This window comes from Prionailurus bengalensis, chromosome A1 (assembly GCF_016509475.1).
Source record: "Prionailurus bengalensis isolate Pbe53 chromosome A1, Fcat_Pben_1.1_paternal_pri, whole genome shotgun sequence".
Lineage (NCBI taxonomy): Eukaryota > Metazoa > Chordata > Mammalia > Carnivora > Felidae > Prionailurus > Prionailurus bengalensis.
Genome location: NC_057343.1, coordinates 19,563,169 through 19,578,331, shown reverse-complemented (window position 1 = coordinate 19,578,331; position 15,163 = coordinate 19,563,169). Strand labels below are relative to the sequence as shown.

Genomic DNA, 15,163 nt, shown 5'->3' with positions numbered 1-15,163 from the left:
TAATCTTTTTCTAATTAACCTATTTGGTGGGCTGATTTTGGTCTATGCTGGATTTTCTTAAAATTAAGGCCACTTTTATTATTCTTGGTTTCTACATTTTTTTTTAATTTATTTATTTTGAGAGAGAGCGTGAGCTTGAGCTGGGGAGGAGTAGAGAGAGGGGGAGAGAAAGAATCCCAAGCAGGCTCCACGTTGTCAGTGCAGAGCCTGATGTGGGACTTGAACTCATAAACTGTGAGATCATAACCTGAGCCAAAATCCAGAGTCAGACCCTTAACCGACTGAGCCACCCAGGCACCCCAATCTTGGTCTCTTAGTAAACTAGCAGAACAACTTTAGTATCTACCTCTTGACACGTCAGTTTCCCGGTGCCATCTTTACCAAGAAAACTACAATTATTATTTGCTCATAGGGTGACCCCTATAAGCTCTCATTGTAGATTGTGTCCTTCACAAGCCTTCACGAAGATCTTAAAGGCTGAAAACTTATCAGAAATGGATAGACGCTGTGATTTATTCTGGTGTGTGTGGAATCGTATCAGAGAGATCTGCTCAAATTTTAGAAAGATCTATTTCTTAAAGAAATGGAATCCTCTCTTCCCACAAGGAGACATGCATACAACGAAACCCCCACACCTGGACTTCCAGAAAAACAGTCAAGGGTGCCTGGCTTGAAGTCCTACATGGTGTGCTGGAGAAACCGTAGGGCACCAGGAAGTGTGACACATCTGTGACTGGTTCTTGATGTGGTCATACTGGGCCACAAAGATGACCACCTCAGTGATTCTACGGAGAAGCGTTGGTCTCAGGATATGACAGAGGGAAAAATCTCAAATTGGATAAAGGATATGTCACCAACATGTCCACAGAATCTACAATGAGAGCAGCATTCTGAAGTGATGCAGTGTCAGTGACTTCACAAGGTCTATCTCCCTTTTTGGGAAGGTGACCACGCGTCCCAGTTTGCTGGCTAGTGTCACTGCAGGCCGGCTGGCCTGGCCAAGTATTAATAGCGCCTCCTTTCACTCTTAAAAGTGTCCTGGTTTGGATGATAAATTACTCTGTCACCTCGGCCTCAGCTGGAGCTCGCTTGCGGCCCGCTCGCCACCCCAAGATGCCCACAGAGCCTTCCCAGCAGAGCCCCTTCGTCCAGACTCTTCGACTACTCCCCCTGCCCCGCTCCCTTAGGGCCAAGGGACCCAAAACACATCCCTCCGGATTAAAACACGTGTGTCTGACGCAGCATTTTGTTGACAATTCCTCTCGATGAGAGAGGTGCATCTAATGGGGCAGATCGAGGCCTGTGTCTGGCCCGGTGGGACAGATACCTGGATGGGGTTGCCCCCCAGGGTTCTCTCCACACACCGCCAAGGCAGGCCCTGTATCCAGGAGAGGGGCCCACATGGTGCCAGGGGTGGCACATCAGAGGGTCTGGCCACCCCCCACGGCCTCCACGGTTTAAAACCCTGCCCTTCTGTGCCCTGATGAGGCAGAACAAAGCCGGCACCTTGCAGAAGTTCTCAGTAAAGACGGAGCCACACTGGCCTCAATTATGCTTCTCACACACACACACAGCAAGAGGCAGACTTTCAGATGAATAAAAATAAACTTTATTCTAATACAGCATGGAAAGTTTTTGGAATAGGGACTGCTCTTATCTGACGCACACAAGAATTCTTACCCCTTGAACATCTAAAGGTTACATTCTGTGCAATTATATAAATATTTTCATGGCCATATACACATGATGTTTATGGTCCTAAAAGCCTTTGAAAAAAATCAATGCAGTTAGATTCTTTAGACAATGATTAACCTAGTTAAGAAAACAAGAAACACTCCCAAGCACAGCCAGGAATAAAGGAAGGGAAGAACGGGAAGGGGCCTGGAAGGAGAGGAAGACTGAAAATGATAGAGGCACTACAGAACCCTGCACTTGCATTTTAGAGGGCAAGACCCAACAGAATGGAATCATATGCGAAAATGGAAACAAACCATCCAAGGAGAAGGTGAGGAAGTTGACCCCACGGTCAAATTTCATGCCCAGTTGATAACAATGAGTATATTGCCTGGCAGCTTTGTTCTTCTAAGAGCCAAGTGCCCTTTTCCTATTTATTCTTACCAAACTGATATTTGGGTGGCAGCGGCAATAAAGAAAAGACTTCAGAGCCAAGAGACATGAACTTGGATCCCCGTTTTGGCAAGTGTGCTGGCTGTGTGATCCTGGACAGGATACGTAGCCTCTCTGGGCCTACTGCCCCGCCTATAAAATGTGGACAATAGTATCTACTTTGCTGGTATGCTGGGAGGATTAGAGGTAACCTATAGAAAGTGCTTATATTGTCCCTGAAAAATAACTGATACTCAATAAATAAAATTATTCTGTGTATGCGATCAGGGCTCTACCTTAAAATTTATTTCATCCTACTCGTCTACTCCCATGTAGTTCTGTCAACTACCACCGACTTTAGAGTCTAAAACTGGCCCCATTCCTGCCCCACCACAAAGAGCCACTCAAAGTGTGAAAGACTTTCCCTTGGGGAAGGTGTGGTGACTCCTTTCCTAAGGCACTGACTCAGGGTGCAGAAGTAGGAGCTCATGGAGAATAACTGATTTCCTCTGATTTGGGTATCGTTGTTTGCTTGGAGTTGCACACCACCAGGGGCATGCCTGGCAGGAGTTCTGAATGAATGCCACGAGGTGACGGTCACGCAGCAGACCATGTAATTTGAAGCTCCCGGAGGCCTGCAGGGAGGTTCCTGTGAGCACACACACCTCCCCGTAGGACACCCATTTCAAGCACCACAGGCCTCCCAGGGTCCCAAGTGCCTGGACCCCACAGGGAGCAGAATTTCTCAGGTCTCAGGCTCTGAGACCCTCCCTCCAGTGGGGCAGCGACAATCCACAACAGCAGGCCATTCTGTGGGGGAGACAGCCCAGTGGGTGCCGCCTGTGGTGCACGCTCCCGCCCCACGGGACTCACCAGTTGAGCTGCAGCGATGAGAGAACCACAGACACGGAGGAGGCCACCGTGGCCGCTGAGCACGTGGCCAGGACTCTGTGGCCAAGCGGCACACTAGCAAGAAAGAAAACTCTCCTCAACCTGAAGAGAAGCATGGCAGGCTCTCCGGCCAAGCATGTGAGGGAGCAGAGTCTGGCAGAGGTGCCCGGGAGCAGCAGCAGGGATCACTACGGCATCAGCCATGCTCTCAGAGACCGGGCAGGGCTTGGGGGGGGGGGGGGAGGCACATCCCCAGTGTGAAGAACAGAAAAGGAAGAGACCGTGCCGGCAGAAGTCAATGGGGTGCATTTGAGGTAAACTGCGGTCTCGGATACTTGATGTGTGTGGGTCTTGTCAAAACTCACGGCTTTTCATGAGTTTTAAGGAAAGGCCCAGCCAAGTTTTTGGTCCTTTTATAAGCAATCATCCCAAACACAAAAGCAGAGGCCTGTGCGGAGGGCTGGCTGTCCCCTCCTCTGTGAGAGTCCAGCCACGTTCCCGATAAGCCTGTGCCAACAGCAGGGTCTGGCCAGGATGCCTGGTCCCTGTGCTAGTGGGATCTAGGCAGGGTGGGCCGACCCAGGGGCCACGTCTGGATGCGGCACGTGCTAGGAGAGATGACCAGGAATGTCCAGGGAGCAGAAGTCCCCGAGGCCGGACAGGAACCTTGTCCGTCTTGCTGCTGGTGTCGTACTTGACCAGCCCGAGCCTCGTCTACCAGGAAAGCCGGCCCGACTATTCAGCAAGGAGACCGAGCCCCGGGACCGTCCCCGCCCGGAACTTTCAGATGCACTGCTCCTCATCTCTGTCATTCAGGAGCAGAGACCATTTGTCCCCATTGTCGTCAGCCCCAGCACTGTGCCGAGACAGCCTGTCCGACTTCAGTGAGGACAGAGACACCTGGCTGATGTAGCTGACCTGGTCCCAGGGCGTGGCCCTCGGTGAGTCCCGTCGCCGGTCATCCATGCCCACGTGCACGCTGACCTGGGACGCAGTCAGGGGCTTCATGCGGCCCTGGGCCTGGGCCTCATACCTCTCCAGGTCGGGCTTCTTATAGCTGCAAGGCAAGGATCCAAGAGCATTTGACACATTGTGAACAGAGGCTTTTTTTTTTTTTCTTTTTGGAAACTTGGCAAAGACCTCTCATCAAAGTCTTTCAATAACATACAGTATCAAAACTTCATGGATTTTAAAGGGGAGGGTATTGAGCTCCTAGGATTCAGGTAAAGTTCACCTGATTCAGAAACTTGCTATCTAAATGCCTGGCACATAGTAGGCTGCCATTAACTTTTGTTAAGTGAAAGCATGAACAAATATCTTTTTCAAAAAAGGAAAAATAATAATGCACGAGGATTCCATGTCTACATGACATTTCCACGTCAACAACTCCTGAGCCGACTAACTATAACAGCCGAGCATATGATGATGGCTGCGAGGTGGAGAATTACTTACTCGTGGTGCTGATTAAGTCATTACACACACATGCGCGCGCGCGCACGCGCGCACACACACACACACACACACACACACACACACATATGGCTCCACCGTCCTGTCTTTGCCTCAGGTGCGCTGGGAACCTCACACATCCATCCAGCCCAGGAGGCAGAGGGAAAGGGGTGGCTGGGTAGAGGGAGAAGGCTTGGAGAGTGCCGCCGTGGCACATGCTCCCGCCTCCAGGGACTCACCACTTGAGTTGCAGCGACGAGAGAACCACAGATACGGAGGAGGCTGCCATGGCCGCTGAGCCCATCCACGGCTGTAGCACGATGCCGATGGGCATGAAGACCCCTGGCCAAGGGAAGGACAACACTCACGCCACAGCCCAGAGGTGAGGGGCACCGCTTTGGGCTGCCCACTGTGAAGTTCTCCTCCTTTGGGTGGCTCAGAAGCCCCTGCTGCCACGTCACAACCATGTGCCAACAGGCAGTCTCGGAGCTGGGTAGGGGTGCCGTCAAAGGGACTGGGCTCACCCACCCACCCTGGCCTTCCTGGGACGGTCCCCAAATGCATCACGGGTTCAGGAGGAGCTCCAAGGGAGCAGGGAACCCCAGGGACCCTCTCTGCAGCTTTCATTTACCTTTAGAGACTTATGAAGCAGAGAACATAATGAAACCAAACTCTTTCTAAAACGCTCTGGCAGCCAGTGAAGCGGGTTACCCACTAGGCTGGCAGGAACCCAGCAGGCAGACAGAAGCCTGCTGTCAAAGAAGCTGGAGTCAAAGGTCAGCAAACAGGTGAAAGCCACCCTACCTGCCGCGATGGGTATCCCGATCAGATTATAAATCAATGCCAGCACCAGATTGAGTCGTACTCTCCAGACGGTCCTCTTGGAGAGGTGAATGCTCGCCACCACGTCGAGCAAGTCGTTCTGTAGGAGGAACACACGGTCAGTCAGGAGCCTGGACAACATGACCTGGACAACAGGGCGGGAGAAGACAGAGCCAAGCTCACTCTGATGAGGACAACGTCAGCAGCCTCAATGGCGACATCTGTGCCTGTCCCGATGGCAATGCCCACGTCGGCCCGGGCCAAGGCCGGCGAGTCGTTGACCCCATCTCCCACCATGGCGACTCTCTTCCCTTCATTCTGGAGCTCCTGGACCTTGGCCACCTTGTGAGAAGGCAGCACCTCTGCAAAGACTTTGTTGATGCCAACCTAAAGGGAAAGGAAAAGAGAAGTCAAGGAACAAATACACGACACCTGCTGTTGGCAAGGGACGGTGAACAGTAGCAGAAATGTGTGAGTCATCTTCCCCTGGTCCAGTCGATGACGTCAGTCACCAAACCCTGTAGATCCCAGGGCATGCGTGCCCATCCTGGTGCCCTCCCCCACTTCCACGGAGGCTTAGGCCCCTGCGGGTCTCCCTGTCCACCTCCCAGCCTCCCCTTCCCCTATGCCCACCGTGGTCTTCCCGAAGCAGTGGTCAGCCGATCACGCTACTCTCCTGCTTAAAGACTTCCAGTGGCTCCCACTTCCCTTAGGATGACAACCGCACTCCTCGGTCTGCCTCCCGAGGCCCCCCCTATAACTGGTTTCTGCGTGTCTCTGGCCTCCTGCCTTGTGGCCCAGCAGGCCCAGCCTGGACTCTGCCCCGTTCAGCTCCTGGCAGCTCTCCAGCCCACTGCTGGGGAGCTCAGGCTGCCTGCTCTGTCCTGGATCCGTCAGCTACCCTTTCTCCATCCCTCCCCCTTTTCTTCATCTGACCACCCCTGCTCAAGCATTTCCTCCCCTGGGAAGGGGTCTCCAGCCCTTGCCAGGGCGGGGGGTGGGGGGTGTGATCTGGCATCCCCCACATGTCCTGTGCACTTTTCTGTTGGAGAACTGAGCCCTCAGTTCAACCCTGGCCACTGGTCCACCCTCCCCCCAGCGCAGTGAGCTGCTGGAGGGCAGGTGCCCTCTTCACTCTGCTCTGTGGCCTGTCACATAGGTGGTGCTTAGGAAGTGCTTGCTGAACTGATAAATGATTTTTAACCAGGAAGAGGCATGGGTACTCGACAAGACCATCGTTAGCAAGGAAGGCCACGTTTAGAGAGGTACTGGGGCTTCGCTTATAGGAAGCAGTTCATTTTCAAAAACATACACTTTACACCTCTTTGGGGAGGCTGTGTAATTTTTAGGAATTTGCACCGGAGCCATCGGCCTGGGCGGAGTCGGGCGGACAGGAAGCAGTGCCTAGGAGTGAGCGTTGCTGGAGAACTGCCCGCGACCCAGCCGTGTCGGCTGCACACACTTGGGAAGAGCTGAGCTGGGGCACCCAAGTGGCTCGGTCGGTTGAGCGTCTGACTTCAGCTCAGGTTGTGATCTCACGGTCCTTGGGTTCGAGCCCCACGTCAGGCTCTGTGCTGACAGCTCGGAGCCTGGAGTCTGCTTCAGATTCCGTGTCTCCCTCTCTTTCTGCCCTTCCCCACTCATGCGTGCACTCTCTCTCTCTCACTCAAAAATAAACGTTAAAAAAAAAAAAGAGCTGAGCTGACAAAACATTCCCTTAAACCCCAAATCTAGAAAGTTGTATATTTCAACTCTCAAGCCATGATTTTTTTTCCCCCATTGGAGATACAGACGCAGAGGACGTTGGAATTGCCTTCTGCAACGGCAGCACAGTGGTCTCCCGTGGGATGCTGCACAGCTCGGGCCAGAACAGAGCATGAGGAGAGAAACGCACCCAGCACGGGGAAAGACCAGACGCAAGGTGGGGCACTGGATGCGCCGGCTGTCGCTGACTTTTCCCCCTCAAACTGCTCCAGTGGGCTTAAGGTCAATTTGAAAGGGGGAAGATCCCCGGCCCCCAGCCCCCACCTGGGTGGCAATGGCTCTGGCCGTCTTCCGGTTGTCCCCAGTGATCAGAACCACGTCCACGCCCATGCTCTTCAGCGTGTGCACGGCCAGGGCTGCCTCCTGCTTGACAGCATCCGCGATGGCAATCATCCCGCAGAGCACGCCTGCAGGGGACACCCTCAGGTGAGTCCTCAATGGCGGGCGCTGGGTGGCCCGAGGGGCAAAGGAGGAAATAAAGGAGGCTCCACTACCGGTGATCGTTTCTATAATGCAACATCACATGCGAAAGCAAAGCACCGAAGTACAAAACATAACGTGGCTTTGATTCTGCATTCTTAAAAGTTACCTACATTTGTAGATGCATACAAAAGTCTGGAAGGAACATGAAATGCTAACAGTGGCTCTCCGAAGGCTAGGATAAGGAGTAATTTCATTTTCTTCTTTATAGTTCTCAGAATCTTCCAAATATTCTGCAAGGAACATCTATCACTTTGCAGAGTGTCTGGGTCATAATAACGCAATGCATGTTAGCTATTGTTTTTGGAACACGAGAATCGGAATGAGTACAATAAACGCTACTTAAAAGTGATGAATGTCCAAACAGAAAATCAGTCCTTCCTATAGAACGCATCTCTGTATAACTTTTTTGTTTGTTGTGTTTTGTTTTGTTTTGTTTTGCGTGAATCTTTGGATCCTGAGGCAGGAAGGCTTTCGAGGACTGGGGCGCGGGGGGACAGATGCGGGCGAGTGGTGTGACCGAGGGCACGGCCCCTTCAGCTGAGCAGATTCCGATCTGAGTTGCTGAGGGGACTGCGGGCTTATAAGGACTTTGGAAAGGGCATGGTGGTGTGAGCAGGAGAAAAGAGTGACAGAGGACATATCTGGTTGAAGCAGTAAAAATGAGAATAATTTATGTTGCTCATCTGCATACAGTTTCACTTCTATAAGAGAGAACACCAGCAAAGGAAGATTCCAATCCACTGAGGCGTGAAGCCGCGGACACAACCTGAGGACTGAGACACATGCAATCCTGGAGAGCTCTGTGGAGCGGGGCAGTGGGTCTCGCTACTGGAGGGCACCCCGCGGCTAACCTTCCCGGACAGCAAACCGCGGCTGCGTCTGCAGTGATGGGGGAGGCGGGTGACCGAACGTCGGGCTTGGACGGATGCAGACAATGATAGCGAGGGCAGCGTAGAACGTAAGACCAAGGAGGCCGACACCACCTCGCTCTGGGTGTCAGGGAAGGATGGACACAACGAGAGAGACACCTCCAGACCGAGAACGAAGTGAAAAACTGTCAAGGCAGCCTTTGGGGCTAGAGAATTTAAATTAACAGACAGGAAAATATATTTTTAAAAAAAACCCGAGAAAGTCTATTTTTGCCAGATATCCCTAAGAAACTTCGTTTCTGAGAGCAGAAGGCAGGGGTGGGTGGGGCATTTTACCATCAATGGCCACCAGGATGGCTGTCTGGCCTTTCATCTCGTGATCTGTCATAGTGTCACTGATGTCGCTGGAAATGGTTAAGCCGTTGCGCCTCATCCATTCGCGGTTCCCAATCAGCACAGAGAAGGTCTGGGGGGTTGCACCTGTTCAAAAGAATTTGTGGTTATTCCCAAAGAGTCCAATTTTACTGTGCGAAAGGACTAAAAACCGTGGGATCCTTTGAACAGCAGAATGTCCTTTCAACCGTTCTGAAAAACTGTACCTAGTAAGCCCCTCTCGTAGCATCATCCTTGAAGGACCAGGGAAAAAAGAGTAATTAACGTGTGGAATGTGAGCATGTGGATTAAAACGGGGTGGATTAAAAGGTACGTGCAGTATGTGTGAAAATGTTATGAGCCCATTAACCATTAGGCAGTGTTCTTATTTGCCTTTAAGAGGTATCTGCTGGTTCTTTTTCTGCAGAGATTTGAAGCAGCAATTGTAGCTTGGTACAGATGCCTGACCCAAGGGGCATCAGCAAATAACTAGTCTCTATCTAGGAAATGTCTTAAAGGTTTTCCTCCTAAAAGTCTAGGTGAGTCTTCCCCTGTTGCCTTTTTTTTTTTTTAAAGATGTACTAAAAAAATTTTTTTTAATGTTTATTTATTTTGAGACAGAGAGAGAGAGAGAGAGAGAGAAAGAGAGAGGGAGGGAGGGGCAGAGAGAGAGGGAGACACAGAATCCGAAGCAGGCTCCAGGCTCTAAGCTGTCAGCACAGAGCCCGACGCAGGGCTCCAACTCATGAACTGCAAGATCATGACCTGAGCTGAAGTCGGACACTCAACCAACTGAGCCACCCAGGCGCCCCTCACCCTTTTTCTTTTTAAATGTTTATTTGTTTTTGAGAGAGAGCGCACACACACACACACATACACATGCTGGGGAGGAGGAGACGGGGACAGAGGATCTGAAGCGGGTGGGCTGACAGCAGTAAGCCTGATGCGGGGCTTGAACTAACTACAAGATCATGACTTGAGCTGAAGTCGGACACTTAACCTACTGAGCTACCCAGGCACCCCCATCTCCTGTCACCTTTTAACTCTGTGTGCCACTAACTTAGGTGTCACCACACAGACCAGTCCCCGGAACTAAATGGAAGGGTCACCCTAGGGTTCTAAACTGCTAGAAGGTGGCAGGTGGCTTCTAACAATATGCATTCCCAAGCAAGACTGAACTACCAATGCACTGAAGAGAGAATACTCGACACGGGGTTTTGGGGTTGGGAGGGTTTCTACACTCTTACGGCGGTGGCTAGCAAGCTATGCTTAGAGTCAGAAAAGCCGCTATTTGAAGACAGCTGTTGCTCCACACAGTACCCCTTCTTGGCTTGGGCAGACCATTCCCCTCTGCATTCTCTGCCGCCAGCTCTGTAAACACAACACATCCCGTCAGAGCTCCACCGCACGGGAGGGAGACGGGAAAGGCAAAAGCAGAATTCCCATCTGTCTGCTTTGTAGCTTAGGAGAAGACCCACTTGGGATGAAAAAGAGGAGACTGAAGATTACGGGTCGCAGAAACAACCCTCTATGAATTTCAGTAGCGTCAAGACTCAGATGCATCAGAGAACACAACAGAGAAGCCACAGGTCTTCCTGGGGGAGGCGGGCATGCGGCACCCCAGCCATGAGCCACCCCCATCCATAGCAGGGGACCCAGCGGTGCTGGCACAGGCTCCCCGGTTTGGCGTGCCGCCACCTGAGCCGGCCGGACCCCACCGCTGCAGGCCGGGCAGAGAGACGAGGGCCAGGGGTACCTGTCTCCTCAGGGACACCGCCAACGCCGTTCGAGACCCCAGCCTGTGTGCTCCATTGGCGCTTGCCGTGGGCCAGGATGCCCTCCACGTTGCTGACTTTACAGCCAATTCCGCAGCCTGGCACCGCCTGGAAGTCTGTGCAGTACCCCAAGGTCTCTGTTCCCAGCTCCTGTGGAGGCAGGGAGGGAGGGGAGGTGAGTAGGAGGGAGGACAGACCCCGGGGAGCGGGGCAGAAAGGCACAGCACCAGCCAGAACTGAGGGGTAAGCAGGACCGGGAAGGGGAGGAGACGGACTAGTAACTCTGCAATCCCTTCTCTTATCCGACACTGACACTATGATTATTAAACTGATGCCTCATGATACTGGACAAAGGGCAGACTGAAAGGAGAAGAGCAGTTCACAGCAAATGCCTCAAATTAAAGGAGGTGGGAGAGCAAAAAGAGGAAAGATTATTTTTATGTTGCAAATCATTTCATGAAAACGATGGAAGGGGGAAATGGTAACAGAGCAGCTCTGAGCCCAGCAAGAGGGTAACCACCCCTATACAGACCCTGGGGGACGAGGACAGTGGCAGGAGAAAGGACTGAGGAGCTGTTTCATCTGGGTTAACTACACAGCAGAGGAGGGCTGAGAGAGCACAGCTCATCCTGAAACATCAGGAGAGAGGGGACATGGTGGTCCGAAGGACCCTACACAAAATGCCAAAGGAGATTTCTGGAAGAGCCCCTGTCCAGGTGGAGCTGTCCACTTTTCCCCCAGGCATCCACACCACCTTTCTACATTCACATAATCCTATTCGCCCAGACCGTTTAAAATTTTTCGGGGCCATATTCCGGCACATCCCGCTGCCTCTATGTTTAGACTGAAAACGGAAAACTACACAGGCCTTTCCTCTGGAGAGGTCGAAGGATGACAGCTTCCCCATTAGCTGCCAAGAACCCACGGGGCGTTTCGCTCACTGCTGCTGGTTGCTCTCCATTTCCCCGCCCCCAGTTGAGGGCTCCCTCCTTGCCTCACCCCGACCCCTCATTTGGTTTCGTATCCCTCTTGCACTAAGTGCTCGTAAGGGACCGAACTGTTCCACCATCTGTCCTTCCCACCCGACCGCCAGCTCCCAGAGCACAGAAGCTCGGTACGATCTCAGTAAATGAGTGTTAACGCTGAACTGCTTTTGTGATAATCTGGCAACGGGATGAGGGACCCAGCGCTGTGAGCCGTATCTCCAACCTGTTGCTCCGCAGGGGCTGCTGAGGGGTTTCCGGACCCCACAAGCCAAGGCCTCCCGGAAGGCAGCTGACTCCGGTTACAGAGGCCAAGGAGAAAAGGCCTGTGAGGAGGAAGGCGCTTGGAGGCTTCCAGCCCAGCCGGTGACAGCAGGGGAGGTGGAGGGGGGGAAGGGCGCGGGGGGGGGGGGGGGTGAGCAATGCCCAGGTCGACATACCTCTTTACAGTACTTGGTGACTGCCACACCCAGGGGGTGCTCGCTGCTGGCCTCCGCAGTCCCCACCACAGCAAGAACCTTCCTGAGGGGTAGCGTGGCCACATCCACGAGCAGGAGGACCCTCATGACCTTGGGGACCCCGTGGGTAATGGTGCCAGTTTTGTCAAACATCACAGTCTTTATCTGCCAAAACAACCACACCTTGGTGATCACGTATACAGGTGGAAGGGACTTGAAGAGTCCACACAACCTTGAGGCAGAACTCCACTCAACTAAGCTCGAGTGAGTAACATCCCTTCATGACTCCATTAACTCAATCCTCCACGATCAATCCCGGGTTCACGATTCCTGCGACAAAGACACTGTCTCCCTCTCAGTCCAGCTGGAACAATCCACGCTGTGACTTAACCCTTGCCAGGTCGAGCCAGAAACTGTCACTCCAGTGTGACAGGAGATGGCACGGCACCGTCTTCTGGGCAATGCCACCACGCACATCTGTCCGTGTCAGCGCCCTGCAGTGTCTCTGTGGCCGCCTGAGAATAAGGCGCTCACACTGCAGCTGGAGGGGGGGGAAGGCGGTGCCCCTGGCCATGTAACCAACCACCGGAGCCACTTTCTCCGCCTGTCCCACTGGGTCCGTGGTCCCCACGGGTCTGGGCTCTGCTGGTCGGTCCCTGTGTCCGCGGCCACAGCCCAGCGATCCCTGAACTCCACACTCCCCCAAGCCCCAGGCCCCGTCGAAGGCCAGCTGCTCGCCGTGCCCAGACTGCCCCACAGGCCCGGCTTTCCCTCACTTAGCAAACAACACTCAGCTCTTTGTTTCTGATGCCGAGCGCCAGCCTCAGCAACGCGCGTAACTGCTCTGCCTCCAACAATTCTTGCCGCCTTTCGTCCCTCCCTCCACTCTGCAGGCACAGCGGTCTTCCCAACAAGTAACCCAGTTCCATCCTGCGGGGCTTCAGACCCCTCCACGGCCCCTTGTTGTTCTTGGGGTTAAGTTCCGGATCCAATCTGGAGTTGACAGAAACTCCCAGGCCCTGCCTTCCCTGCCTTGCTCCCTCAGCAGCCCTTCTCCTGTCAGTCTCTCTCTCTCTCTCATTTCCTTCCGGTTCCTCATTACTTATTCAGCAAGTAACCGCTGAGCGCTTCCGATGTGCCGGACCCTGGGCAAGATGCTGGGGACACAACGGTGAGAAAAGAGTTCCCAGTCCCTGATCTTATGGAGCCTATGATAGGACAGTACAGCCTCCCCAGGCTGTTCCACTGCCAGAACATCCTTCCCAACCTCCGCTGTCTGGCTCACTCTGGCTCTACTGGTTGGTCCCAGGTGGACCCCCTGTACTTCCTTTCCTGCCTCTGCACCCACTCACCCCCAGGCCGACACACACAAGTGCAGGTTAGGTCCCTGCTAAACCACCCTGCCAGCCTCACACGCTTTCACAGATTTGTGGTCTGCATACTCCACACCTGCCTCTCCCACTAACGTGTGAGCTCCCTCACAGCAGAGGCCCATGGCCATTGCCAGGGCCTAGGACAGGACCCACACACACAAAGTAAATGCTCAACAAACGTAAATAAACGGAGGGACGGAAGGTTAGGGATGGGCATGTTGGGCCAAAGAAAGATTCTTCATAAACACGGTTGCTGACTATTCCACTCCCGGGAGTGAGGATCCCTCTGCTAATCACATGTTTGTGCTCCAGTACTGTCTGAGCCCGGCTCCCCGGGTGTGAGTCCCAGCTCTGCCAAAGCTGTAGGCCTTTGGGCAAATTGCCTCACCTCCTCCCGCTGTAGCTTCCTCATCTGCAAAACGGGAATAATAAGCACCCACCTCAAAGAGTTGTTAATGAGACGAAATCAATTTGTATTTAATCTTACAACTCTTAGCTGTTGTTGCTATCATTCCCAGTCAGTCTTGGCTTTCTGTTTTATTTAATTAATGGAGTGCCCTCAAGCCTCTTCCAGGTTGTCCTCTTAATACAGAATTTAAACAGATACCATTTTCACGAGGACTAAGTTTCAAAAAAAAAAAAAAATCACACAGCAACACCTACAAAGTCATTCCAGCCAAGACCCCAAAGGACAGGCAGGAGAGCAAGGCCAACCTTGTGGGCCATTTCCAGAGGCTTGCCTCCCTTGATGAGGATGCCATTCTGGGCGGCCACCCCGGTGCCCACCATGACCGCCGTGGGTGTGGCCAAGCCCAGCGAGCAGGGGCACGCAATGCAGAGCACCGTGATGGATGTCTGGAACGCAAACCGGATGATCACCTCTGTCTGGGAGATGTGCTTGTTGGGGGTCTGAAAAGAGGAAACAGATACAGGCAGGCTGAGGGTTAAATGAGGGATCCCATAGACTCCTAATCACATGAGAACATTTCAAGGCAGGCAGTGGGACCTGAGTCTGTGTGACGAGCGGGGGTTTGGGAAACATGGTGCGTTCCACTCTGCCTCAGTGTTGTGTTATCACATGGCTCATTCACTGTTCCCCAGCCCAGTTTTCCAACCTGATCCCACAGGCTTTCCTCTGAGAGAGGCATGATGAGAGGTATATGAAACTCTGCTGGAGAAAGGAGCATGGACTCTAGAATCGGACTAGGTATATCCATTTCCTGGCCCTGACGCTAATTTGACTTCTCTGGGTCTCAGCTCCCTCACATACAAAACGGAGACAATAATACCAATAATGCCCAGCTGGTTGTTATAAGGGTTAAATGAGATTATATATATATATATAAATATATATATATATATATATATATATATATATAAACATATAAATGTGCATTGTACAATATCTAGCAGAAGAAAGGCACCTAAAAATTGTAACTATTACACTTTCCGTATTACATAGTAACAATATTACATGTTATTTTTATCATTCTTATGAAAACTTTAAAAAATCATAGATCTCTAAGGAATCTTAGATGATAATCATGCAAGTGGCTAAAGATACAAAGATACTTATCACAGCGTTTTTTATAATGGCAAAAAACTAGAGACAACCCATAGGGAATGAATTAAATTGTGGGTATGAAAAAAATAATTGTGGGTATGATGTACATAATGGAATATTATGCAATTGTTGAAATCATGATGTGTATCTATCCTTGCTGACATGGAAAGACATCAGTAACACTGCTGGATAAAAAAAAAGCAACCACAAAATGGCATGTGTTGTGACTGAATTAGTGTGAAATTATCTGCCCA

General features: G+C 52.1%; 1 protein-coding gene across 5 annotated transcripts in view; it reads right to left on the bottom strand.

The window, feature by feature from the left end:
• Window positions 1-1,586: 1,586 nt before the first annotated feature.
• ATP7B (ATPase copper transporting beta) overlaps window positions 1,587-15,163 on the bottom strand; it is a 72,485-nt gene continuing 58,908 nt past the window's right edge. For all 5 annotated transcript variants that reach the window (XM_043578087.1, XM_043578057.1, XM_043578065.1 and 2 more), the window contains 9 exons: window positions 14,060-14,254; window positions 11,955-12,137; window positions 10,513-10,681; window positions 8,721-8,864; window positions 7,297-7,439; window positions 5,452-5,655; window positions 5,251-5,368; window positions 4,686-4,788; window positions 1,587-4,054 (listed from right to left, as the gene is read on the bottom strand). In XM_043578087.1, coding sequence (XP_043434022.1) covers window positions 3,781-4,054; window positions 4,686-4,788; window positions 5,251-5,368; window positions 5,452-5,655; window positions 7,297-7,439; window positions 8,721-8,864; window positions 10,513-10,681; window positions 11,955-12,137; window positions 14,060-14,254 — 1,533 coding nt within the window. In that variant the 3' untranslated portion in view covers window positions 1,587-3,780. The remainder of the gene's footprint in view (window positions 4,055-4,685; window positions 4,789-5,250; window positions 5,369-5,451; window positions 5,656-7,296; window positions 7,440-8,720; window positions 8,865-10,512; window positions 10,682-11,954; window positions 12,138-14,059; window positions 14,255-15,163) is intronic.